The sequence below is a fragment of the Ursus maritimus genome, unplaced genomic scaffold (genome assembly GCF_017311325.1).
Source record: "Ursus maritimus isolate PB19 unplaced genomic scaffold, ASM1731132v1 scaffold_9, whole genome shotgun sequence".
Classification (NCBI taxonomy): Eukaryota; Metazoa; Chordata; class Mammalia; order Carnivora; family Ursidae; genus Ursus; species Ursus maritimus.
In genome coordinates this window covers 50,777,881-50,804,988 of record NW_024427107.1, presented here as the reverse complement: position 1 = coordinate 50,804,988, position 27,108 = coordinate 50,777,881, and the positions used below count along the sequence as shown (strand labels likewise).

The 27,108-nt window shown below is 35.4% G+C and overlaps 1 protein-coding gene across 1 annotated transcript in view; it reads left to right on the top strand.

Moving 5' to 3' along the window:
- Positions 1–25,675, top strand: part of ANGPT1 (angiopoietin 1) — a 244,948-nt gene extending 219,273 nt beyond the window's left edge. Inside the window, exons 8-9 of the mRNA XM_008689254.2 lie at positions 11,429–11,559; positions 23,338–25,675. Of these exons, the coding sequence (XP_008687476.1) occupies positions 11,429–11,559; positions 23,338–23,498 (292 nt within the window). The 3' untranslated portion in view covers positions 23,499–25,675. The remainder of the gene's footprint in view (positions 1–11,428; positions 11,560–23,337) is intronic.
- Positions 25,676–27,108: the final 1,433 nt, after the last annotated feature.

Below are 27,108 nucleotides of genomic sequence, written 5' to 3'. Positions count from 1 at the left end.
GATGTAATGGGTAAAACCTTGTATTGGGAATCAAGGGCCATGAATTCTAGACTTTGATCTGTAGTTATTTTCTGAATGACCTTGGACAAGTTATTTCACTTTTCCAAGTTTTAGGTCCTCAGAAGTAAAATGAGAAAGTAAGGATGAACTCTTTCCAGTTCCAAAACTTTTTTTTATTTGTTTTCTTAATCATTAAAGTACTCCCATGTTATGTATGCATTTCAAGGACAAAGCAAATTAGTGTAGATTGAAAAGAATTCTCTCAACTCTCCCACATAAATTTAAGCCCTGCATTTTTGTAGGTATTGCACAACTTGTTTTACTCTTTTTAGTGAAATGTTTTTCATTTCTCTGATCCTCTGGGCTACATGGTCCTGGCTAGAACCAGTAGCAGATGTGTTGAAATAACTAAGAGAAAAGTTATTTTTTATAACAGTTCTGGACTGATCAAGGTAGAAAAAAAATACATAGGGAATCACCTGGCAGTTTCTACCCTCTTGAATTTTTAGCCTAGATTGCAAACTCAAGGTTTTAAGTAGGTTTTTTTTTTTATTTTCAAATAATTTCTCCAATGTGAGAGTTATAATGCCTTATTTAGACTATGATTTTTGTTGAGTCCCTTAGTTTTTTGGATTGTTGGTTGGATGAGATTCATCTCCCTGACCTTTTCAACTCCACGCTCTTCTGTTTCTTTTTTCTTTACCTGCAAATGATATGCAAGAATTTCTGTATTACATGATGCCAAGCAAATGAAATAAAATATTAATAAAATAGAAAGACAACATACTTTGTTCCCTAGGCCAACTGATCTTGGAAAAGGATGCTATGTTGTCACTGATAAGTGGTCTGTGGGCTACAAGAGCTAGTTTCTCTGCCTACAATTTTGATAACTGCCACTAGGTGACAGTAAACCTTGATTTTATAGAACTCATCTTGGATGAATAACTGAGGGCTTAATGAAAATTATAAGATTTAGTTAATTATACTTTTTGAGTAGAAATTTCAAAATTGTCACAATGACAATATAAAATATTTATTACCCTCTAATTTATACAATAGTTTTTCTCTCTAGATGATTTATTTCTTTTATAAGAGCCTTCACCCATTTCAACCATAAACTTCTTAAAAACCATTTTAAATAATTATGACAAGTACCGATAAGTATCAACAGTAAATGCATCAACTACAAATCCCATGTTAGTGGTAGCATCATTACATTCAACTTTGATATTAAATAAAATATTTAAGCAAATATTTAAAATATTTGCAAAGTGCTTAGATATGCCTTTTGGTGCTAACATCACAAATGCCAGTGTTGATGCTGATCTGCTTTATTCTAGTGAAAGAATCAAAAGTACTTTTTTCTTATGTGGCTCAGTTAGGAGTTCAGCTAAACAACTGTATAATGATTTTAGCTTTATTCATTTTTAGGCTGTCAATGAAAAACAACTTCCTTTCCCTTGGATACCCTTATAATCAATGGTAGAGAGAATTTTCTAAATATGAAGATGAGAAGTCATTATAAAAAATTTGGAGGTCACATTATTGTTATAAAATAATTATTTTAATGAACTCTGCTTTAAAATAATAGATGCGATTAAAGATCCGATGAATAGTTTGTACCTATTTATAACCTGATTCTTAAAGTACACCTTGTGTTCTTAGCAGAATTACATCTGAATGTTGTATGCCTCTTTGACATCTCCTAATCTAGAAGATATGCTGATTATAAGAAATGTTAAGTCAATATTTCCTTAGCTTGTTAAAAAAACAATAATTTTAGGGGTGCCTAGGTGGCTCAGTCAGAAGCATCTGACTCTTGTTTTTAGCTCAGGTCAAGATCTCAGGGCCCTGAGATGGCACCCTGAATAAGGATCCGTGCTCAGCACAGAGTCTGTTTGGGATTGTCTCTCCCTTTCCCTCTGCCCCTCCTACTGCACGCTCGCTCTCTCACTCGCTCTCCCGCTCTCTCGCTCTCTCGCTCACTCTCTTAAATAAATAAATAATAAATAAATAAATAAAATCTTTTGAAAAACTCAAATACAATAATTTTCAACATGCAGTTGTCTAATATCCATAATTATTTTATTTCTTAACTAGATATAGTTTTGCTTTAACCTACATAACTTCACTAAAACTACGCTCTTAAAAGTTGTTATGATTGTTTTGAAATCAGGGTCTGCATTCATTTGTTTGTCCAGCCAGCTAGCCATCAAACATTTATCATGTTGCTAATATTTCCCCAATACTATTCAGTTGTTTCCAAACTTCAGTGTGCATATAGTCAGCTAGGGTGTTTGTTTAAAGTGTAGATTTCTGAGTTCCATATCCAGAGATGCTGATCTTAGGATAGGATCTAGATCTTAGTTCTACCAACTACACCCAGGTGATGTTGATGCAGAACTAACACTTTCATGACTCTAAAAGGAGCATGCTTTCTGGTTTTGTGGTACTAATAGTTTAGATAGAAGACAGAAGAAAACACAATATAGTTGGCTTAAAACAAAAATTGCAGCTTTGGTATGTTTTAGCATGTCTTTTTTTTTTTAATCAAAGAATTGTGGACCTTTTAAAAAAATTGATGGCGCTATGGATCCTCTCCCCAGAATAACTGAAAAAAACTAAATTTTGCTTATATTTCTGTGTGATTCAGCTCCACACTCAAAGTCTTTGAGTAAGAACACTTGGAATTAGGCTCTAGGTGGACAGTAAAGAAAAGTGGTCTGTTCAGCTGGAGTTGAAGATGGATAGGATACATTGGAGAAGATTGAAGGGGACCAGGAAAGGCTTCATAGGGGAAATCCTTGGGGATTTGTGAAATATAACGAGGTGGTCATGAGGCGAGTATGGAGGATGATGGCAGAAGGTATGGAGGATGATGGCAGAAGGAGAAGGGTCTTGAGATTCTAGCCAGAGGAGCAATGTGGACAAAGACCCAGAAGTGGAAGAAGGAAGTGCCTTATTAGACAATAGCAAGTAAATTGTATGTGGGAGTTCACTGTGCTACAGAAAACGGAGGGCCATGTTCCATGATAAGGAGCTTGGATGCTATCTTACACAAATTTTGAAGAGAAATAAGCACACTGATGATTTTGGTCAACAGAAGAATCTGCTTATGCACACTAGAGCCTCATTTGCAGAACTTATAGCAACCCATTATCCAAGTACAACAAGAGAAAGTATTTCCTTTTTGCAAAAAAAAAAAAACCTCAGACAATGCCTCTCAATGGTTTTCAACATTCTACTCACCCTTTCCCCTCTCTCTGTCTTCCCCTAGGGGATGTTGGAAAGAAAGTTTCTTGCTAGTCTTTAAACAGAAATTAAAATGAGAACAAACCTACCTCCCTTGAACTTGCTTATTCTAAAAAATCACAAATTTCAATCACAAGTTTAACAAGGTCTTGACTTAATTTTTGGTAAAATAGCAAACCCATAAACTCTCTAAGATGGCCATAGGCCTGGTCTTTTAGGCACAAGAATGGTGTCCGGTCAGTGAGCCACTCACTTGGAGCTGACTGTCAGCCACACATGACACCAAGGGAATTGAAATATGTTTAAGGAACTGTGGTATTTTTTACAGAGGTCTTGGTGCCATGTAATTCGTTTTGGCACTCATTTTTTTTTTTTTATGTATTCTTAGAAAAGGGGAGGAATACTGGAAGACTTCATTTAGAACTAAAACTAGAGAATTAGTACAGTATGTATTTCTAAACTTTGGAAAGTATGGTTTCATTGTCATAGATTTCATGAAAATTATTTTGACATTTACAAAATAGAGTGTACTCTCAGTGCTGTGCAAAAGCACAGAAATAACAGTATGTGAATTCTCTGTTTTCTTTAGAGGAAGAATTTCTCCTGAGTTTTGAACACAGGCAATCTTCATGCTATTGAGAAACACTGAAAACTGTATTTTACTTGAGTTTGAAACAGGGATAGCTGGTAGCAATGTTTCCAGTGTCAACAGCTTGATACCTGGGTGGTTGATAAACTCAATTTTACAAAGGCCTACATTATATTAATATTTCTAAATCAAGGGAGAGACATAAAATGTATATGGTCAAAACAGATGGAAAATTACCATGCAATTTATGCATGTATAATGAAAATACATAAAACAATCAGAATCAGAGAATAAATAAAACTGGATTTTCTGAAGTTTCTCATTATTTGAACTGAGTTTCTGTAACTGGAAACTTATTTTTCTTAATCAGCACAGATTCCCTTGACCATCAATATCTCAAGCATTTTTCGCACTTGCACATCGTCCACTAAACATGTTCAAAAATGAATAACATATCTACCTCAGGGCATCTGGGGCTTAAAAAGCAAGTAAGGTAATGCACTCCTTCTTAGCATAATAGCTAGTCTAATATACAGACGTTCTGCTGATTCCTTAATGATCCAATGCCATCTGAAAACAAATGATACCAATTCAGGAAGATTGAACGTGATGAAGAAACTTTTGGGGAGGAAGGATGGGAATTACAGGATGAGTTGCCTTGGGTGATCTTTTCAAGGATTTTTCCCAGTATCAATTATGATAAAGAAAGGGAAAAAAAGATCACATGCTGTATTCAGCCAATAAAGTACCCTATTATATGGCAAGAGAAACATAGGATTCTCAAAAGACTGGAATTTTAATTTATAAAGAATAAACATTTGAACTAAAGGATCATTATTCAGGTATCTGGGTTCAAAATAATGTAGACCTTTCTGATTTCAAATCAGAAACTAAATGTCCACGGGGCTTGAATTATAAAACGTAATTATAGAGTTAAAATGGCACTACATATAAGCCATCTCTTGAAATGAGTAAAACTTAAATTCTAAACAATTTTAACTCTTAGTTCATAATTGACTCAAATATTTATTGAATGCCTGTTATGTATATTATTATGGAGTTTACAAAGATGACTGAGATATGAATACTTATTAGGAGTTGACAATATGGTAAGGAAGGAAAAGCACATGTATAAATAATAATAGGGAAACTGAGATGTGCCACAAGACAAGCAATTTATCTGTGCAATGACAAGTTAGAGGAGAAAAAAGAAAGGAGGCTCCCTGTGTAACATTTGGGCTTGTCTTGAAGGATGGTTCACTTTGGACTTGTGAAAATAGGGAGAAAGGGACCAAATCAGTAAAGCTCTGTTCATTTAAAAGAACAAGATACATTTGGACAATCCTGAACTAGAGAGAAAAAAATGTTTGCATCAAAGATGTTATTCTGAAAAAAAAAATAGAAAATATTATTTAGCTAGAGATAATTTTACTATATTAGCAAAGTCCAGTATAGGACTCAAGGCTCCCCTTGTGCTAAGATAAATTTATATTCTTTCCTTTATCTCAAGGCTTCCAGTCTTAGTAGCTTCCACCAGAACTCTGCATACTTAATAGGGCATTTTAAACATAAAGAATTTCAACTTCAAATAATAATACAATAAAAGGACTAAAAATCTATCTTAAATGTTCAGTATCCAAATAAGTTCATTGCCTTCCTTTTTAGTTGACATTCGCAGAACATTTAAATGACTGATGGAAACACTTTTCTTTCTTTTTTTTTTATGTTAGATAACCTCAAAACTTAATGTGGTATGGATTTCACAACACTTTTATTGAAAATATCCTCTTTGTCCCTCTTCAAAAGTCCATGTTCTCCACAGCCTCCAAAGCTAATCTCTTCCACCAAATTTTTTGAGCAGTTTAGCATCTCCTGAATTTTTCTCTTACCCTTTCCAACAATAACTAATTATTTGTATATTTCCCAATGCTGCCTTTATAGCACCTAACAAATGCTTAATCTTACTAAAAGTCTAAAACACTCTTTTCTCTATATGTGGTTTGACAAGAGAAAATTGTCTTTATTTTCAGCAGAAGATGCCACCTGTATCATTTAAACTCAGTTGTAAAAGACATGTTCTGCTAGCACTCTTTGCTAATGGTGCCCAGCTCTTTTGGTAAAGAAGGGAGGGTGGTTTAGAGCAGAGTCCACCCTGGAGCAGCAGCAACCAAGAGACAGCCGTGTGGGGAAACTGTCAGATTGAGTCATTGCTACCAGGCTTTGAAAGAAAACCATGGGGGTCATTTTGTATTTTCTTCCAGTGATTGTGAGGAAGACAAACTAGTTCCATATGGTGGCAGGGAGAGAGCTCAGAGCCAGAATGGAGATCTGTTGCATGAGATCTCCTCAGCTTGTCAGTCTGAAAGACCTTAAAGTTCAGATATCTGAGAGTCTTTCTACTGTTTAAAAGAGCCAAGGCCAAACTTCAATTTGTCATACATACAACTCCCACTGCCTTCGGTAACGAAAGAGACTCTTGCTTCCCTGAATGCAGTAAAAATGTAAAAATGATGAGAAGTATGGCAGTCCCTTAAGTAGACAAAATTAGTGAAAAACCAGACTCATGACCTTGGACTGCCTATTTTAAAGAAGTTACAGAATCACTTGTGATGATTCATAGGTGTATTTTGAAGCCTATTTTTTCATAATAGAACTCAGGATTGTCCTACATTTACTAAGAAATATGATTTAGCCTTTCTGGTTATATAAATTTCTATAAGTGAAAGAAAAGGCATAACTATATTTTCATTGAGGATGACTAGGGAATCATGACCAATTTCAACATGCACTTATCTGTTTCATTTTTCTTAAAGAAGCTAATTGAAAAAACTGTAATGGCTAACATTCTTTACAGCCAATGACCAAATCGTGCTAAGAAATGTGGGGTTTTTAATCCTCATTAATTAGGAAAAATAGGTTTAAAAGGACAAATATTGTGATTTTACTTTGTGGCTGCCTTTTTGATCACATCTTCTTTGGAGTTTTGTCTTATTTGGGGTTTTTCTTTGTTTTTTTCTTTTCTTCTTCTTTTTTTAATCTTCCATATTTCTGTCCCTAAGCCAAATACTTTACTCTGGAATAACGTTTGGTTTTTATCTCCTAGCACATCATTCTTCATGCAAGCCACATCTATACTGGCTAAACACAAGAAATAGATGTCCAGGATTCCCATGGTGTTATTTTGGGGGAGTATTCTCTCTAATGACTCACACTTCAAGTTTCCTTTCACCATATTCAGAATGCAAGGCCAACTTTCACCCTTCTGTATGTTGACTTTTCTTTTGTAACGTGAAGTTTCATTAGCAAAATAGAGAAAGCCATAGATAATTAATTAAAATAAAGACATTAAAAATTAGCCAGAACCACTGTTTAAAAGAACCACCTATATATTCCATTTGAGCCTCAATTCAAATGAATTTTCTTATCTAATTAGAAAAAATACTTGACATTAGTGAATGGCCAGCTCTTAGTTTGCCTTTATCAAATAGCCAGCTAGAATTGTTGACTTTGGGTCAATAATTGCTACTCTGTACTAGCTAAATAGCTCCTAAGAAAGAATGAGCCCCTTAACTGTTCAGATGACCTATCCTTGACTACACAGTTGCTCCCAAAATCCTTGTGGGATTCCACAGAAGCATAGTTGTTCTCATTTGTAAATTTCTTAAAATAGTGGGGAGAAAAATTTTTTTTTGTGAAACACCATCTCTGTTTCCCAGTGTAAGAAAATGACTGTCCATGGGTGCCTCTTCCCTAGAAATGCATAATCAGTTCCCCTGTGACACACTAAAGATATAGACTCAGGAGAGAAGAATACTACTGTATGTAAATTATAAGTTCGACTCAGTCTTGTACAGTGAAAGTCCTCTAAATGTTGGTCTGTTCTACTTTTATTTCTTTGTCATTGAGATATAAATAACATATAACATTATATTAGTTTCAGGTGTACAACACAGGGTTTAATATATGTATATGTTGCACAGTGGGCCATCCGGGAACAGGGACAGCGCATGCATATATACAGAGAAATGAGAGTGTGTTGCTTTGAGGGAACAAGTAATTGATAAGTGTTATATACATGACAGGAAATAAGTGATGAGAGGTGTGAGGGTTTGGATGGTGTGGGGAAAAGTAGAGGAGGACAAGATCTTCAAAGTCCTTGTAAACCACAATAAGGAATTTGGGCTTTATCTCTCATGTGTTGGGAGAACAACTGAGGGATTTTAACCAGAGTAGAGGAATAATGAAATACAGGTTTTTGAATGAGCCACTTGGAGAATGGATTTTAGGGCAAGGGGGAAGGAGTAAGACTCAAGGCAGTGAGACCAGTTGTTAGGCTTCTGTAATAATCCAGAGAAGAGATGCCAGAACTAGAAGACTGACCTTCTAATGTTGATTAAAAGAATCTAGAAAAATGTCTCTTTTTAGTTACAGACTCTAACATATAGCAGTAATGAAGTTCGTAGAGGTAAAGGTCAGGAAAAGACATTGTTGATGTTTATTCTACACTTCTTTCTACACACTTGCATACATACTTAGAGATATATGAAGGAATCCTTAAACAATTGATGGTATAGTCATACAGTAGCTTCCAAATGATGTTGGATAAGAATAAGAAATGGCATGAAAAAAAGGTCAAACAATTATGTATGGAAAGCATGGTATAAAGAAATCTGTAGAGCATGATTTTATTTTCATTTGTATTTATGCATGAAGACAAACTGTTTTGAACAATGCAAAATTGACGTAAGTGATTACCTCTGAAGAGATAGATATGATAGGCCTGTGGGCAACTTTATGTCCATTGTTCAAAGTTTTTATAAGAATATGATCAGATTTTACATACATACTTAAAAATAGGTAATACTGGATAATATTTTCAATTTGGAGGGGGAAAAAAAAGACAAGACTAAATGCATATAAGCCATAATGTCAAGAGTAGTTATATTCAGAGATGAGATGGGTTGCTTTTTATTTTCTTCTTTTTGCTTTTCTCTACTTCCTAAAGTTATAATTGGGCATTCCAATTGCCGTGGTAACACAGAGAAACCATTGTAAACCATGTGGCTTAAACTATAAGCCTCTCGTGAAAGGATAAAAGCATGAAATATATCCAGCACATAGCAGTCACTCACTTCATATCAACTGAACATTTTTGCTGAATTACCTGCAAATGAAGGTGTAGAAAACATTGTGTTCTTGAATCTCTTTCCCCATCAGTGAGCTTAAAGCTACTATAGGGATAATGGTATTGACTTACCTTTTGAAAAAAAGAAGGAAAGTCATCACAAATCATAGAGAAGCCAAGAATCAGAGCTGGAATTAGTATGGCTCATCCAAGAACACCTGTGGGCTAAACTCACCCAGTCCCAGTGGAGCAGGAGATTTCAAGCCTGCAGAGTCACAGCTATTTAATTTTGGAATCGTTCATCTTCTTCCCCCAACTGATTCTGTGTTCACCAAACAAGCAACTTTCCAATTATAATTTGGCTTTCTGTGTGAAACTCTCTCTAAGAAGCCTGGACCCCACAATGTCCCAGTTTTGACTATAAATGGAGAACTGACAAGAAGTCTCCCTTAGCTTTGTGAGTGTGTGTCTATCTCTGAAAAGCTGAGAAAGTGATCAAATCTGGAAGGTTGTAAATTCACCCAGGTAACTTTTCTCAGGCTCCCATTGGTGACCTCTCATCTTTCTTTCCCCTGATGAAACCCACCGACACCTGGGCTGCCTGCAACCTGAAATGTAAATCCAGACTTAAAAAATTCTAGAATTCTCCATCACCAGTGACTTTTAGCCTGCCTCTCAGAGTTTTAAAATACAAACTTGTGTATGATAATTTAGCTTTAGAAGCTTCCTTCAACTTACTGTTAACCACAGGTTCTATTAATCATTGAAAACAACAAAACGTGAGTAGGGCTTAATTGTATATTTTGCTCTAACTCAAAAATCTCTGCAGAATATCTGCAAAATGTTTTAGCACAAGCATACAATAGTACTGTTATTTGCTAAAACTTGTATCAACGTCACAAAATAATAGGGGGACCTTTACACATACTTAGGTGCAAACACAGGTCAGATATATACGTGAAAAAATAAAAATTCAAATACTAATTGACCTGTATTATTTCTGTTAAATAATAATGTAAAATTTGTTCAGAGCTGGCCCAGGTCCTAGTAGTGTCTCCTCATACAGAGATATTAACTATTTTGTGGGTGGATAAGATTCATAAAGAAGACTCAGGTACAGAAGTGGTAATATACATGGATGTGAAAGGAATATTGCTAGATGATTTTGATGAATGAGAAAAGACAAACCATGTTAGGTAGAATTAGAAAGAAGGGTAGAGTCTCAACCAGAGAAGACCTTGAATATCAAACTGACACTTCTGACAACCTGAGTTTAGTTATTCCGACCCCCGAGGAACCACTGAAGGACCTGAGCATGTTTGCATTTGTTCAAAGTACCCAGATGGATATGGAAACAAAGTATAGGATCAATAGAAAATGACCAGACATCAGGGAAGTACATTAGGCATTGATTGTGATTTGTCCACTAGTTTTTAAATTCTAGATCAGAATTCTTCAATCTGCAAAGAGTAATGAGATACTAATTGAGAATATAAATTCCTAGGCCTAGTGAAAAGGCCTTTTCCAGAAATAACCAGATGATTTTCTATATGTGTAACTGTTGGAGAGCCCCTGATCTAGGTTAATGTAAATCTTATATAAGAAATATTTCTAGAGAGTAAGGTAGATTAGGTTCTTTGAAGAATGCCATATTTGAGGTTAAACAGTTGGCATTTTGAACTTGATTTTGAGGATACTACTAGAATGTAAGTCCCTTATGGGCATGGCCCTTTGTCTGATATATCTTAAGTACTTAGAACAGTTTCTGTTCTATAGTATATGCTCAACAAACATTTGTTCAGAGAATGCATAACAGTTAAGAACTTGGATTTTAAAGTCAAACACAGCCAAATTCCAGCTTATTTGCTAAGATCTCTAAATCTTAGCAAACAAAATGGGTATATTGATGCCTAGATCACAAGTTTAATATAAAATTAAATTAAATAATAACTGGAAAGCATTTAGCAGAGTGTTTGGCACAGAGCAAGTCCTCAAGCAATGAGAATTATTACTAGTATTGCTATTAAGAGTAATGTTTATCACATCATCACTATTCAATATTAATGTAATTATATGCTGTAATGACACTCTACAAGGCATTTTTTTTGGAGATTAATACTTGTGGTAATAAAATAAACCCATTTTCCTTTTGTGGATCATGCACTATCAGAGAACCATATGAGTTTGAATATGCATTGTGAAACAAACACCAAGCACACAAGCCATAGAGAATTTTACTGCTGTGATTTAGGATCCCCTTTTCTTTCTTTCTTTCTTTCTTTCTTTCTTTCTTTCTTTCTTTCTTTCTTTCTTTCTCTAGCTTGGGTCTTACAGTAGATTGTTAGAGGGCTGAATGCAAAGAAGAGAGAAAATTATAAAAAAGGCAAACATTCAACAAACTGGTCTTCTGGGTTCTGTTATTCTGTTGAATGGCTTATCTTTTCCTTTTTTTTAAACTTCAGGTTGTATTTAAAGGGTCACACTGGGACAGCAGGAAAACAGAGCAGCCTGATCTTACATGGTGCTGATTTCAGCACTAAAGATGCAGATAATGACAACTGTATGTGCAAATGTGCCCTCATGCTAACAGGAGGTAAGTCCTATGGGGCCGTTCTCTAAGTTATGTTTCATTGGTTTGAGGCTTGAAGTTTCTTATCTATGAGAAAGGACTGTGATCTTCTGGCCAGGAAACTTAAGAGCAAGTCCCTAGAGATCATTTTGTTCTGCTCACTAATCTACCATGTGTTCTCGTGCAAGGCGTTGCTAGCATATTTATAAGTTTGCCTCCTCCCCCAATGTCTATAAAAGCGGCCTGCTAGGCTTGGTTCTGAATACATTCTTTAGCTTCTTAAAGTGCCAGTTTTCTGCCTTCTAAATAATCATAACGATACCCATAGTGGAATGAACAACAGTTTGGGAATTCAGCATGGGCGGGGGGGACAATCCTCCTTACAAAGTGTTTTGCAACTGTGTAGTACAGTTCCTTGAACATTCTGTTGAAATGGAAGAAGAAGAATAAAGAGGTAGAGTTAGATCTAAAGTCATAAAATTCAGACCAGCTACACCAGGGCTTTGCATTATATGGTATTGACTTCTGCAAGACATCTGAGCTAGTATAAGAAATACTATTAAATAATATTGTATCACTGAGTAAGAAAGTTAATCCTTTTTGAACTTTTTAATATCTTTCTAGCCTTCTGATTATGTCAAAGAAAAATTCTCAGTTTGGTACTAGCATACCTGTAGCACTTCCTCAGCACTTACTCAATAATCACTCAATAACCTTCATAGCGAAAAAGGAGCAAACCCTTTGGCCTCGGGCTCAGGGCCTTGGTTAGACAATGGAACCTACCTAGAATTAAATAAAGTGATTTTATTTTAATTTTATTGGGTTTTATATCTACCTTTTATTATAGCAAGTGGTACTGGTTTCTTCTTTAAAGAAATTATATAATCTTTGCATTTTTAAAGTATTCACAATATTTGATACATAACACATTATTGATTTAAAGAAAAATATTAATTAAATATTAATAAAAGTTATAAAAGAATAATAGGAAAAAATCTGTGAAGTTGATACATGACTAAGTGGGGTTTGAGAAACACTAAGCTAAAACCCAACGGCAAGCAGTGTAGCTCAAGTATGTAACAGACTGGCAAGGAAGGGGTTGGCACCAAGCAAAACTGTAAAGGAAACTTTCTTTCCAGTGTTTCTGCTGTCACAGTTTCAGAGTTCTTTCCCTCTCTTAATGGAATAGCAGTCACTCTCACCATCAGCTATTCTGATTCTCCTTCTGTATTAATCTACAACAGAGCATGTTTTAATGGCAACAAATTTAAAAAAAACTCTCAAAATTAAGCGTTTTCCTTCCCAAAATATGATATTACTACCATTATTACTATGTATTTTTATATGTTATTGCATAGGTTGTACTATCTTACTTGAGCTCCAAACCAGCTCTGTGAGATAAGCAGGGGGAGAAACTCTAATCTCCATTTTGTGCATAAGGAAAATAAAAGCAAATTAATGCTCACCATCTTGTATTTAACATCTACGTCAGTAGATGCAGTACATAGGAACTCAATTAAAAATATGGTGCATGAATGAATGAATAAGCATCGTATAACCCTTGAAATCACTTTCAAATTTTGAAGCCAATGAAATGTATCATTAGGTTGACATTTTCTCATCAGTTAACAGAGCATGGAAGAATTTGGAGAGGTGATTTTGAAGAAATCTTTCCACCTTCATCCTCATCTTCATGTCCTACATTATTACCACCATAAATCACATCCCATTGACCGCCATACTTACATCAATATCTTTCCAACATAAGACCAGCCCTAGTATTATCAAAGCCAATCTGTTATGATTCCTCCTCTCATATCCTTCTCCCTATACTTTAAAATGGTATTTTGACATCACATTCAACCTCATCAAATAGGTAAAAGTCCTCTATATGTAATTTTATGATCCCCTCCCCCAACACAGTTGTCACAAATTTAGAATGTTTTCCAAAAATGGTACCCATAGGTTAGTTTTTAAACTTTTTTTCCTGAAAGAAATTTTTTCTTCTCATTACCTCCCTGATCCCATAAATGGAATTGTCAGCAAGTTTATACAGAGACATAAGGACTTTGTCTAGTTTCCTGCTCATTTTAATATTGAAATATGCTTCAATTTGTCCACATCTATTTCTACAAATAGTTTTTCTACCAAATAAATGCAATGCATGAAGTAAAATCTTTCAAATGTTGCTTTAGAAGAGCATTCCAAAAAGTTCATATTTCTGTCATAATAATGAAAATATAGAGCAAAGCAAAGAGGAGAATGCACCTCTTGGTTGTTGATGAGAAAACTTCATTGCTCAGATTTATGATTTTATTTCTGCTTCAAATGATTGAACTTTGTCATGTTCTTTCATCCATAATCATTCTTGGACCTGCTTCTTACCAATAAACACATATGTGGGGGAGAGAAAATTTCCACTTATTGCTTGGGCTGAAATAGTCGAAGTCAATGTGTTTTTGTAATAAACGCCATTACCCTATCAAATATCCTTTTGAAAGAATCCAGGCCTTGCAATTCTGTTCACCCTGCAAAACTAAAATGTGGAATTTAGATAGTTAAGAACTGGAGAACATAAGGATGAATGTCAGTGACAGTCCAGGTAACTTGAGTATTGCCTGGAACTTATATCCTACTTAGCTGCTCCCCACCACCAGTACTTATTCTGTCATATTTTCCCTTAGAACCATTTTCTTCATCTAATGATTTTTCCTTTCTTTTTTTTTAAATTTGTATTTGAACTCGTTGCCTATTTAAAATAGTTTCAAGCAGTAAGATTTCATACTCTTTGAAACTAATAATTCACAGTTTTCTGTCCTCATCAATTAAAGCTTAGTTTTATCTTGTTTATTTATATATTTTTCCTTTGTTTCTTCTGCAAGAAATTAAGGGTAAAGTAAGATTGATTGCCCGCTAACTGTCCTAAATAGTTTTGTGCAAGTACTTGGGGGGGATTTTGGTTGGAGAATGTGGTATTGTTGCCACCCTTATCTGTCAAAGACTGAATAACAGGAGATGAGCTTAATTGAAAGCAGAAGGTATTTCAGCTAAGCATAAGGTCAAAATATTATTTTGATCTTTCTTTCTTCTTTCCTAATATCCTGATTTCTTAACTTCCTTCTATCAATGTAACATAATTTTAATAAGTAACTATTAAGGATCAACTATTCTTAGAGAAATGAGCAAGACAGAATAGAACTTGCATCTACTGAGGGAGACCATCAGCAAAAGAGTAAACAATAAATAACACAATTTCATATCATAACCAGTTTTAAAGACAAAATACAACAGTAGCTATTGCAGGATGGGGAAGTGACTTTAGAAGGCGTCTCCGGGGATCAACTGCTGCCAGGGAGGATTGTGCATTTGTAGTTGTGGATATCTTCAAGGAGAGAGTATAAAGCTATTTTATCTAAAAGAGCTTACTTATGCATGTTCCCGCATTTGTGGGTCTAGATAAGAATGTCTCTCACATTTTCTTCTGGTTCTGTGACTGTTTTCTGTGTACTTAACTGTGGCTAAACACGTAATATCTTTCAGTGCATGGGTTGTAATTTATAGTACATTGTAGAGTGGAGAGGAGGTATAGGGGGCTGAGAAGCACATTTGCATCAATAGAAATACATACAACAATGTTTTCTACTTCCTTTCCTGGAAGTATATATACTTATTTCTACCTTACCAGAAAGCCAGCAATTTTTCCATCCAATTTCAATATTGAATAATTTTCATGTTTTTTTACATATTTCTTCTGAGACCAAAGCATATATTTCAAGGTCAAAATTGCCACATACATCTTCTATGCAGCTGCCCTTTAATTAATCGTTCAATAGAGGTGATTTGTCAGCACAGATCTGTAAGCCAGAAATGTCTTTGCTCTGTGATGCCATTGACCTTAGGAAAATTTGTAAGTTTTCTCCTTAGGTTTTCCCCCTATATGAAGGATATTATGAAAAATCTGTATACTTCAGTAGTGGGAGGGACAAAGTTAAGAGATGATTATAGGAAATATTTTTAATCCTGTAGGACATTCTGATAGTGCCCTCCTGAGCCCAAAGAAAGGAATCGGTTTATTTTAAACATAAAACATTTATCTACTATTTAACATTAACAAAATGAAAATGTAGTCTCATTCAATGCATGTTCTTGTTAATATGGATTTATTGTCTATAAAAACAAATATGCAAAAAAACCCTCTGACTCCAGAATACTGACAATGAATGACTTTTAGATTGTCACATTCAAAGCGAATGTTACATTCAAAGAAAAAAACGTGGTCTTTGGTACTAAATTAACATTCTTCAAATAAGTATTTCTAAAAGTCTGTTAGAGACTACAGTTACTACAGGTTGCTGGCGAAACAAAACAAAACATGGTATTATTTTACATTCCTTTCCTTACCTTACTTTTCTGTCAACACAATTTCCACATTTAGTGTATAATATAAAAGCTATGTACAAATGTGACCTAACCTTCTGCAGAAAGAATCTGTTGTGGTAGAAACAGCGATCTCTTTTCCCACGCATAAACTATGTCAGCCGACAGACAAGACTTTGCTAAAGCTAACAAAGGATATTTCTCAGTTCAGCCCTAAAAGACAGGATAAAGCCATACACATAAATTTCTTAGTACACCCTACAACCTACCAGATGCTAACAGCAGAGAGTTGATAAATGCTTGCAGAAGAGGGTTGATGTGGCCTGCTATATAATCTTGAAGAAGACAAAGAAAATGAAAGAAATTAGCAGCTTCTCCAACTAGTGAATGATGCTGAGTGACAGGATCTTTGGGAAAATATGATCATCTTAGAGTTTTTAATAATCCAGGGAGGACATACTAAGCATTGTCAGATAACTCACATTCCCTAGGTTTTAAGGCAAAAATGTTGAGAGAAAAGATCCATATGGATAATTTAAGGTTGAGCGCAGAAATATACATTGCATTACTTTATTTCAAAGCAATTTCTTTTAGTACGTAATCCATAAGCCTATGCCTCAAAAATGTATGTTACAGGGATTTTGCGCCCTCTCCTCCTATATCTTCAGTGCCCAGGCACGGTGCACTGAGGTGCACATAGAATGTGCTCAATAAATACTGGTTGCATGAATGAATATTTTATCACAAACCCTGAAAGGGCATTGCCAAATCACAGAAGATACCAGTGAGAAGATATAAAAATAAATCAGTGTGAGTCTGAATGTGACTGTTGTGTGAACTTAGATTGAAAATACATAAATATATATGTATACTTATATATACAAAACATATGTATACTTATATATATTTGCAGGCACACACATGAAACAATATGATGAATATGAGGATTGGGACAATATTTTCAGAATAACTAAACCCCAGAAGACTTAACTCCAGAACTGGAAAAATTTGACCATTAGGTTCCTGACTTCCAAATAAATATGAATATGCTAAGTACGAAGTTTAGGATTATATTCCTATTTTCTGAAGAACATTTTCACTTACTAGCAAAAGAGCAAAGAATATCAGAAAATGTCTTTCAAAAGGTAAATTTGGAAAAAAAAGTGAACCAGAATCGATAGGCCTATAGCACAAGGTTGCCCCCAAAGGTTAATAATTGACAATGGCTGAGAAGTAATCAAACACTTGATTGTGTGGTATTTTACTTTAATAATATTATAGCAAATATTTATTGCAGTCATAAGAACAGGCATTTTTGCATTATCCTAAATGATTTATATTTAATAACTTACTTCTAAAGACCCTTTGAACTTGGCACCACAATAATGCTGTTGGCAAGAACGGAGATACAGAAAAGTTAGATAATTGGCCAAAGGTCACGGAATTAGCATCAGGTAAAATTTGCACACGACCTCCAGAGAAGCCGTTGCTTTATCCACTCCTTCTACTGCCTCTGTTAAAATGAATGGCATTCAAAGACAAGAGTGAGCTCTGTTTTACTGTTTGCAGCACACATTTGCAAGGATTTCCTCACTTAAACGTTCAAAGTGAAATGCAGTGCAAGGGAGGGAAGAGACAGTAAGAGAATACCTAAAGGTTTTCAGTGAATTCAAGATTCCTGGCCAGTATCAACAACTTTTTCATCTTTGGAACAAAGAGAAGAGAAAGGAAAAAAAGCCAAGTCCTTGGCCTGAAGGGGATATAGTATGAGATGACAGAGGGAGTGCAGACCTCTAAGAAAGGTCTTATGCCTCCCGCATGCACAGGAGACCCTTGCAGCTGCTCCTTGAGGCTAGCTATGGATTTGGCCAACTTTGTACATGTGAACTTGGGAGGTTATTTTTCATAATGATCCCACTGATAACAGTGACACCAGTCAGTTTTGTTCAGCCTCATTCTTAGCAAGAAAAGAGGCAAATCTTATTTTCTGTGCAAGTTGTTTTGCACATTGCTAATTAGATTCCATGCCTTAGAAAATGAAAGAAATCCTTAAAAACAGATACATCTTTTCATTTTGCTGTACTTTTTACCTTAGTAAGGAAGTGTTGAAGGACATTTTGTTTAGGATCAGAAGAATTTGAGAGTTAGGTTTCCTGATTTTCAAATAAATTTGAACTTCCTGAGTACAAAGTTTAGAATCAAATTCCTACTTTCTGGGCAAAGTTTTATTTATTGGTGATAAAATGTGAGTTTTCTGCTTCAGAGATAAAAGACTGGAATGACTTTTAAAGGCCTGGATAGCCCGAGATAGTTAGTACAAAACTAAATTTTAATGAGTTAAGTGTAAATGAATTAGAAACATGCATCTCAGACTTCTTATTAAAATATACATGAGGTTACAGGTTATGAAGAAAAATGCTTGGCAACATACATCTCAGCAGTTGCCAATCTTAAAACATTTGAGACATTTTATCAGTTGTCTGAACGGCAGATGAAAGCTGCTGGTTTCTTCCATCCTTTGTTTGCATCACTGAGTTCTTTTACCGTTAAAGTGCCTTTCCTAGATTAGCATGTAGCTTATTTGTTATTCGTAGGCACATACAGAACAATGTATGAAGTCAGTATTTCTCCAAGATTGTAGAGGACGTATAATATCTTCAGCTATTTGGTATCTTATCAGAGAGAAACTGCAACCCCAGGCATACTCTCTGTGTGTTCACGAACACCTCCATTGCATGCAAATTCATTTATGTACTGATGACCCATGAGCACATAGGATTATCTATGAATGCCAAGGAGTTCATATAAGTAACCAGGACCCTGCTATACTTTAGCCTGCTTTCTATAAATATGCTTTAAAACCTCATCTTTTCAGGATTTATGTTTAAAAGAGCTGGCCATATTTATTTTTTTCAAAGAAAAGTAGAAAGTGGAAATTCCTTTATTGTTTTACTGCATGTGTCAGAGGAAACGGAATACCTGCTTGCACACAAATAACTACTTTTGCTACCTTGAAGTTCAGAGTATTTTATAAAGGACACTACAACCAAATTGTCATGAGAAATAATTGCCCTTTCATTTTGTGTTGTGCCGTCTTTATTCATCATCTTTATTATCATCAGGTGTTCTGTGATCGTCCATATGTGTGTTGCCCATTGGTCTTAAAACAGTCAAACACGTTAAGGTCTTTGATTTCCACATGATGTCAAAACTAATCATTGAAAACAGTTGTTCCAATCATATTAGGTACTTAAGTGCCATTGTCTTTACACTGAAAACATTGTATATACTCATTGGGGTCCAAATTATTGTCATATTTCTGTAATAAACCCTACCAAGCAAATAAGGAGATATATTCGCACTGATGTCCTGGTCTTCATTATTAAACCCTCATGGTGTCCCCCACAAGAGCAAATCCTTGTTGTTCCCACTCTAAACCTGCCATCCTATTTCCTAGATAACCTACACTAAGCACTTGTTTTGGATTTTACTGGTCTGAATAGTCAGTGTGTCATTTTATTTGATCCATATAACCATGCTGTGAAAATTGACCAAACATTATAAACCACATCCTAGGACTGAGGAACCAAATGAATGTGTGACCTTGGAAAATCTCCTTAACTCTCTGAGCAACAGTGTCTTTATTACAGTGCCTGCCACATCAACTAAGGTTGTTTGGGGGAAGAAATGAGAGAAAGCATATAAATATTGTAGCACAGTTCCTGATGCATATTAACTATTTTATAAATATCAAATATTAAAATATTATTATTGCTGCTGCTTAGGATGTCTTGGTTATTAATTGGTGCAGTCAGCATCAAAGTCTAGGTCTTCTAATTTCTTGTCTGGTGCACTGCAGGCTCCATTGCCCATGAAAATTTCTAAAAATAAAACAAAAACCTCTGTATTCTCCCTCCTGTTTATTTTGCTAACCCTATGTTCTCCAACCCCTTACCCAGTGGCAGTCCAGTCAAGGCAGGCTGCTGGTAGACACTTTCTCCTACTCTCTTGGAGTACATACTGTGTCAGAATTTCTTTCTGTTCAATGAACTCACATCAATCTTCAGAACACAGCTCAGGTGGTAAATAAGTCAACCTTGCGGACCCACTGACAGGACTTTCTGCCTGTTTCCATAGGTTTTGTTCATCTCTTTTTCACAACCATCATCTCATTTTGAAACAGTTTATTGTCTCTCTCTCCTACAGGAGAGAGGAATTGGAGCCAGGAATTCTGTTTTATTCAACTCCAACCTCTATATCTGTCTGTTGGTTAATATTTGTTGAATTGACTCTTAATCGATTTTTCTCCCCTTCATTATGCTGCCACATATGCTCAGGATGGCTTTGGCAGACCGTAGTTATAGAATGAGGATTCTAAAGAATATTTGATTAATATTCAGCCTGATAGACCTTGTTGCTCTGGTTAAATATTGGTTCCTAGTCCTAGAGAATGTCTTGCTTGTTCATCTGATGATGGACAAGTAGACTGGATAAACTCTAAAGTTTTCTGTGAACATTGTTCAACTTTGCACCAAGACTGCCTGCTTCTTTACCTTCATTTCCTGAGAGTTTCCCCCTTGTTCATGATGTACTAGCTACACTGATGTTCTTTTAGTTTCTAAGCACGTCAAGCTGTCTTCCTCATGGCACGGACATGTGCTATATATGCTTAAAAGAGTCTTTCCCATCCTCACACAGCTGCCTCCCTCTCATCCTTCAGCACTCATTGAATATCAGCTTCTTCTGTGAGTGTGAAAAGTCAAGTAGGTCCCCTGTTATTCTCCTTCATAGCTACTTGATTCTTTTCTTTCTTTCTTTTTTTTAATCATGATTTGTAAGTATTTTACTTATTTGCTTACTTTATGTCTGTCTCTCACATTCAAAGTAAGTTCCATGAAGGGAGGGCCCAGGTCTGTCTTGAGTATTATGTAACAACAGTCACAATAATTACATACTGAATGAAGAAAGAAAGAAAGAAAGAAAGAAAGAAAGAAAGAAAGAAAGAAAGAAAGAAAAAACACAATAAGCATGGATGTTATATATTGGGATGTCTATCAAATAGAACTTTTTAGTAAATTGAACTACTTCAGACCATTGAGACTTCACACAGACAAACAGTCAAAATCTGTCAATCTGTCAATAGCCTGTAGTCACTCCACAGTCATTTGTTAAGCAAACTCTGTTAGGTGCAGCACTAAGTATAGGAGATGGGCCTGGAGATAGACCATGCCTTACATTGTTCTTAGGATTATGAACAAGAGACTATGTGATTTGATCTTCAGACTTTGTCAGCTTGAGGCTCCTATTTCTCTTGTTAACTCTCACCCAGCCGTATGGTCTTCTTTCAGTGTCTCTAATATGTCTTTCCCCATACCACAAACAGTACCCCACTTTACTCATTAGAAAAAATACCCAAGATCAATTTATTGGATTCTCTCATGTGCCGCTACTGTTTCTTGTCTCTTTGCTGAACTCATTGAAAATTTCCCAACGAATGTATCCTTCATCTTGTGCCCTTTATTGTCAGGCTGCTGTGGGCCGCAGATCTCTGCCTTCCTACAGTCTTCTAGAACTCGTGACTTTCTCTAAACCAAAAAAAACACACACTTTTACCTTGAATGCCTAGTATAACTTGGAGGATTATGCTACGATTTGATTTGTACTCGTTCCTGATGATAAAGTAGCTGCATTTCCTTCAGAGACCATGGTGGATATTTGAAAGACTATGAAAGGCTCATTAACATGATGGAAGAGTACCTAAGCAGGTCAGAGAAAAGGAGGAGAAAGTTAAAATACTGGAGCAATCAAGTTGGGTTTTCATTTTGTCCTTTGAGAGTCTTTAGGGTAAATAAATTCCCTAATATCAGAATGCTTTTTGTAATATAAATAACATTTTTACTAGTTGTACTTATCAAGAAGAATTTAAAGGAATTAATCTTAAGAAAAAAAGGGGGAGGGGTGCCTGGGTGGCTCAGTCGGTTAAACGTCTGCCTTCAGCTCAGGTCATGATCTCAGGGTCCTGGGATAGAGTCCCACATCAGGCTCAGCAGGGAGTCTGCTTCTCCCTATCCCTCTCCCCTGGCTTGTAGGCTTGTGCTCTATCTCTCTCACTCTCAAATAAATAAATAAATAAATAAATAAATAAAATCTTTTTTAAAATGTGGAATTTTATGGTTCATCCTTCCTTACCAAACAAGAACTTTCTTGTCCCTCATGTTTTGACTGCATTAACATCTATGTTGTTTGCATACAGTTGGTAAAACAGCATTGAAGACAGTTTTTCCAAATTCATCAAGGCATACCTTATTGTTCTCCAATATGAGTTGGTAATTAATACAGCTTGCTGTGCCTCTAGTATGACTTTATAAACACAACCTTGCTATATTCATCTTCCAAAATTGAAAAGTGAGAACTAGCTTTTCTCCATTTAACTTTTTCTAGTTTCTGTAAGATGATGCTCATGTTACAGTTAAACATCAGTTGTATAGCTTTCTCTTTCTTTAGCTATTAGTCCCTTAGGTATAACTCTGTAATCAAAGTGAGGTCAACTGTATCCAGATAAAAATACGCCAGAATGTCTCTGGCATCAATGTTTCCCTAAAGATTTCAGTAGTATTACTTCAGGAGACAGAGAAAAAGTACTATGTTTTATCTAAAAATCTAAGAAACTTAATTCATTAAAAAAATAAAGTACTAAGTTATCCATACAGAGAGCTATGCAAGTGTAGGGTCTCCATGTTACACATCAAGTTTTTTCTTTTTACTAGGTTTTAAAAGAACATGAACAGTCACAGGAAAAAAAATACTGCTATATAGGAACTTCTGTGGCTACTATTGATGGACCCCTCCCATACTGGTATACAGTATAAGGAGAGCACAGTAATTCAAATTCAGTTTGTGCATCGTAGTCATTGCTCAGTGTCCAATTAATTTCAGAAGCAGCTGTGGACCAGTTCTTGGCAAAATTTTGAAGTAGATGGAAAACATTTCTTTCACTCTATTTAGATGTCAGTTGTCTAAGTTTCTGAACTTCTTCACTAATAATTGTTCTATTCCTAATAGCAGGCTTAAGGTGGGATGTTCAAGGGTATATGCATTTTGCTTGCCCTCCATATAAATCTAGATCTGAGTTAGACCTTATCCTGAGTCCCAGAAGCTTTCCATCATTACAATGGGAAATGAGTCCCAATGGAGTGACACTGAAACTTGATTTCCATGAGAGCATTCTTCTCTCTGTTCATACATTGCCTAAATCGAATGTCACTTAAGGCATTTCCACTACCAAGAAGCTTTACATTGAATGCCTCCTATTTGCAAATAGAAAGTATAAAGTCCACCTGGGTTAGTGCCATTAATTTCCACATGTTCAGTTTACTTTTAATTGTTTTTTATCCTTTTCTCTTTCATTATTAACTCATTTTTCAGGCTGGTGGTTTGATGCTTGTGGCCCCTCCAATCTAAATGGAATGTTTTACACTGCTGGACAAAACCACGGAAAACTGAACGGGATAAAGTGGCACTACTTCAAAGGGCCCAGTTACTCCTTACGTTCTACAACGATGATGATTCGACCTTTGGACTTTTGAAAGCATAATGTCAAAAGCAGTAATAAAAGCAACAAAGAAATCTGAAGAAGCTACCAGATAAGAAACTGCTTGAAAACTTCTGAAGCAAACGATAGTGTCTCCCTTCCAGCCACAAGTGGCAGTTATGTGAAGTCACCAAGCTTCTTGACTGTGGATTTGGAGCCTTTTGAGATCACAAGAGTCTCTTGATGAGGTTAACCATGTTCATATGGCTTGACTCTGGAGAATGCCACTCACTGTCACATTTTAAAAAGGGAAGAAACTGTTCAGTTCACTGTGCTTCAAACTACTACTGGATCTCATTTTAGAACTATGGTAGCCAGATGATAAATATGGTTTATTTCATATAAAAACTGAGAAGAAGTAGGAGGAGGAGAAGGAAATGAACAACAAAAAAAGAAGAATATACATGAAGAATACAAAGAGGCCTGCCGTAATCCTTTGGAAAAGATGTATCACACCAGTGAAATGGTGTTATTTCTATGCAAATCTACTAAAAATCAGTTTATACTGTTGCACAATTTTAATAAAAGTTTAGGAAGATTAAGCATTACCCTCGAAGTTGGTTAAGTGTTAATGGATTCCAAAAGCCTAACTCCTAAATCATCCTTACTAATTGATTTTAGTTAACCCATCTTCAAATGTAAATTCCATTTTGGTAAACTATAGTGAATGTAGGACATGAAGAATAATAGCGTGAGGTGGAAACACGCTCCATTTACTCTTTGATTTCATAGAGTTTTCAGGAAAAAAATGGACATAATCAAGTGTGGACATAACGAGATAAAAAATTACCCCCCCATGTGACAGTTTTCATTTACTTTCAAAACCGACTGACTGATGTAGAAATATATTTATAGCGTGAGTAAAGTTTAAAGAATGTGAAATATACCATCAAGCTCTTAAAATAATATACATGCATTTAATATTTCCTTTGATATTATACATGAAAACAGTATTTTCAAGTATATTAAGTTGGAGTAAAACCAAGGAAGCTGGAACAGTTCATTTTACAATATCTTCTTGCTTGTGTACACTTAAGTGTAACTTCATTACTTTTAAAATCGTGATTTCAATTCTTCATTCTGTTATTGCGTGCTAATTTAATTTTTGCTAGTTAACGGAAACATGCTTTCCAGATTCATCCTGTTCCAGTTTCTGTGAGAGATACACTTTGAAGTCTATGAAAAATAAAAGAAGAATTATAAATATCATTGTACATAGCATGTTTATAGCCATGGTAAACCTAATAGCTGTTTAATCTGAAATATGCAACATTGTCCTTCATTGACACAAATAACACAAGTTTTCAGAGAAATCTACTACACTGTTTTATGACATACCTTGTTTCTTCACATTTTTCTCTCTCAGGCTCTGTTTTCATAAGCAATTTCTGATTTTTAAAAAATTATTTAGTGGAGAAAATTGTCAAAACTCTGTATTAAACATAAGGAAAATACACAAAAAGAGAAAATTAATCATAGTCATCTATAAAGTTCCAACTGCTAGCGACTATAATTCTCTTAATGAAAATATTCCTATGGGATAATCTATTTTAAGTGAATTTGGGGGCACAGGTTTCTGTGGCAATTTGAAGTTGCTGCAGTATTTTACCAAAAAGTGCTTTCTGCCTCTTTGTGTGCAACGTTACAGTAGTGAAGCGTTTTTATCAAAATGTGAGTTACTATTTGAAAACTAAAATATATATTGGCTGTCCTTTCTTAGAAAAATAAGTTTTTTCAAAACAACGATACAGATTTCCTCCATTTGAGAGAATAAAGCTATTCCATTTTTAAGAAAATGTTGTTAAAATTTATCTCCAAGTCTTTATGTTTATGGATTTGTATACAACCCCATTTTGCCTTACAAGTGATATTTGCTGATATTACACAGTCTTTCTATTCTTGGTGACTCCTTCATAGCACTGTTTAGCCTCTCCCTCTAAAAACCTTCTTGATTGTTTTCCTTTAAGTGAATGAAAGAGAGTGTTTTGTTCTTTTGTGTTCCTACAGATTTTTGTTACCAGTCTTTTGATAAGAAATACTATTTCCCAATTCATATTACAAAAATAAAATGAAATAATGAAAAAAAAAGCATGATATCTACTATTTTGTTATCTGGATTTGAAAAATGAAATATTGTTTCCAATTATTTATAATAAAGCAGTATAAAATGTTTTATGACTTCATTATGTGCATTGTGTAATGCCTACATGTGTGTGACTCTTTAAAATGTGTAGTTTTTACATTTAATTATTTCAGGATAAGATAATTAGGTATTAGGATTTCATCTTAAAATTTTTATCTCAATAAAATTCATGTGGTTTCTATGCCAGTTTCTTCACATCAGTCACAGCTTTATTTGATTTAAGTAATATTAAAAATAATGTATTCGTGCAACCTCATCTCATTTTAAATAAATGTTTTACAAATTTTAAAATTAGATATATCTATAAAAGTATGGAATAATCGGGGGGGGGAACTACTAAATGAACTAAAGCCTCAATTTTTGAAAAACTTCCAGTCTGGGATGTGATGAGAAAGCTTAGCTCAATTAAAATGGTAGATCAGAGCAGTAGGTCTTGGTCCCACATCTCTACTGTATCATTGTATGTCCCGCCAGTTATTAAATGCCATGTTATCATATGACAATTGACAATAATTTCTGGGCACTCTGAATTGGAATGAGAGGGTGTGTTGAGTATTTGAGATTGGTATAAAAGGAAAGGAGTATAAAGGAGATGCTACCAGCCCATCAAGCCTGTTATCCTATCTGGTTTTATCAGTTCAGTCTTTATTAAGGAAGTTTCTTACTTCCACCTATACGATTAAAGAAGATATCCTTTCTCCTGTTTTTTGCTTATATTGACCCGTAATCACACAAGCTTATTGTTAAAGTCAGACTTCTAAACACGTTTCTTCCCTGCTCAAAACCCTTCAGTGTTTCCTCACTACTGCCTAAATTTGAAGTAAACATGTCAGGTTAAGCCCAGCCTGCATCACCAGATAGCTTCATTCCACCTATTCCATATTTCAGTCAAAATGAAGAAGGCTCTGTGGTAGACTAATTACAAATATCACCCCTCTTCTTCCCTTTTCTCTACTCATGCCCTTAAATTGTGACTTTGCAGTTCATCCCATAGAAAGGTGGATTCCCGTTTCCTTGTTTCCTGAATGGCTGGCTTGAAACCTGCTCTAGCCCAGAGAATGCAGAAGGCCTGTGTATCACTCCTGAGCCTAGATCTGAAGAGCCATTCGGCTTCACCCTACCTCTGCCTGGAGAAAAAGCCCAGGGTAGCCTAAGGGAGGATTGGGGATCACAGGAAACAAGACTGAGTTTACCAGCTGAGACCACCCTAGTCCAACCAGCCCCCAACTAACCCAGCAGATGACCCCAAATACATGAGTGATCTCAGCTGAGATCACTGAGCCTGGCTCAGATCAGCAGAACTGCCCAGCATAATCATGAGAGTCAGTAAGAAGAGGTGGTTGTTTTAAGCCACTACGTCTTGATGTGTTTTGTTAAACATCATTATTGCAGCAATGGCTGACCGACAGAATGATACAGCAACCCCCAATCAACACACACATGAGATTCTTATGAATTCTAA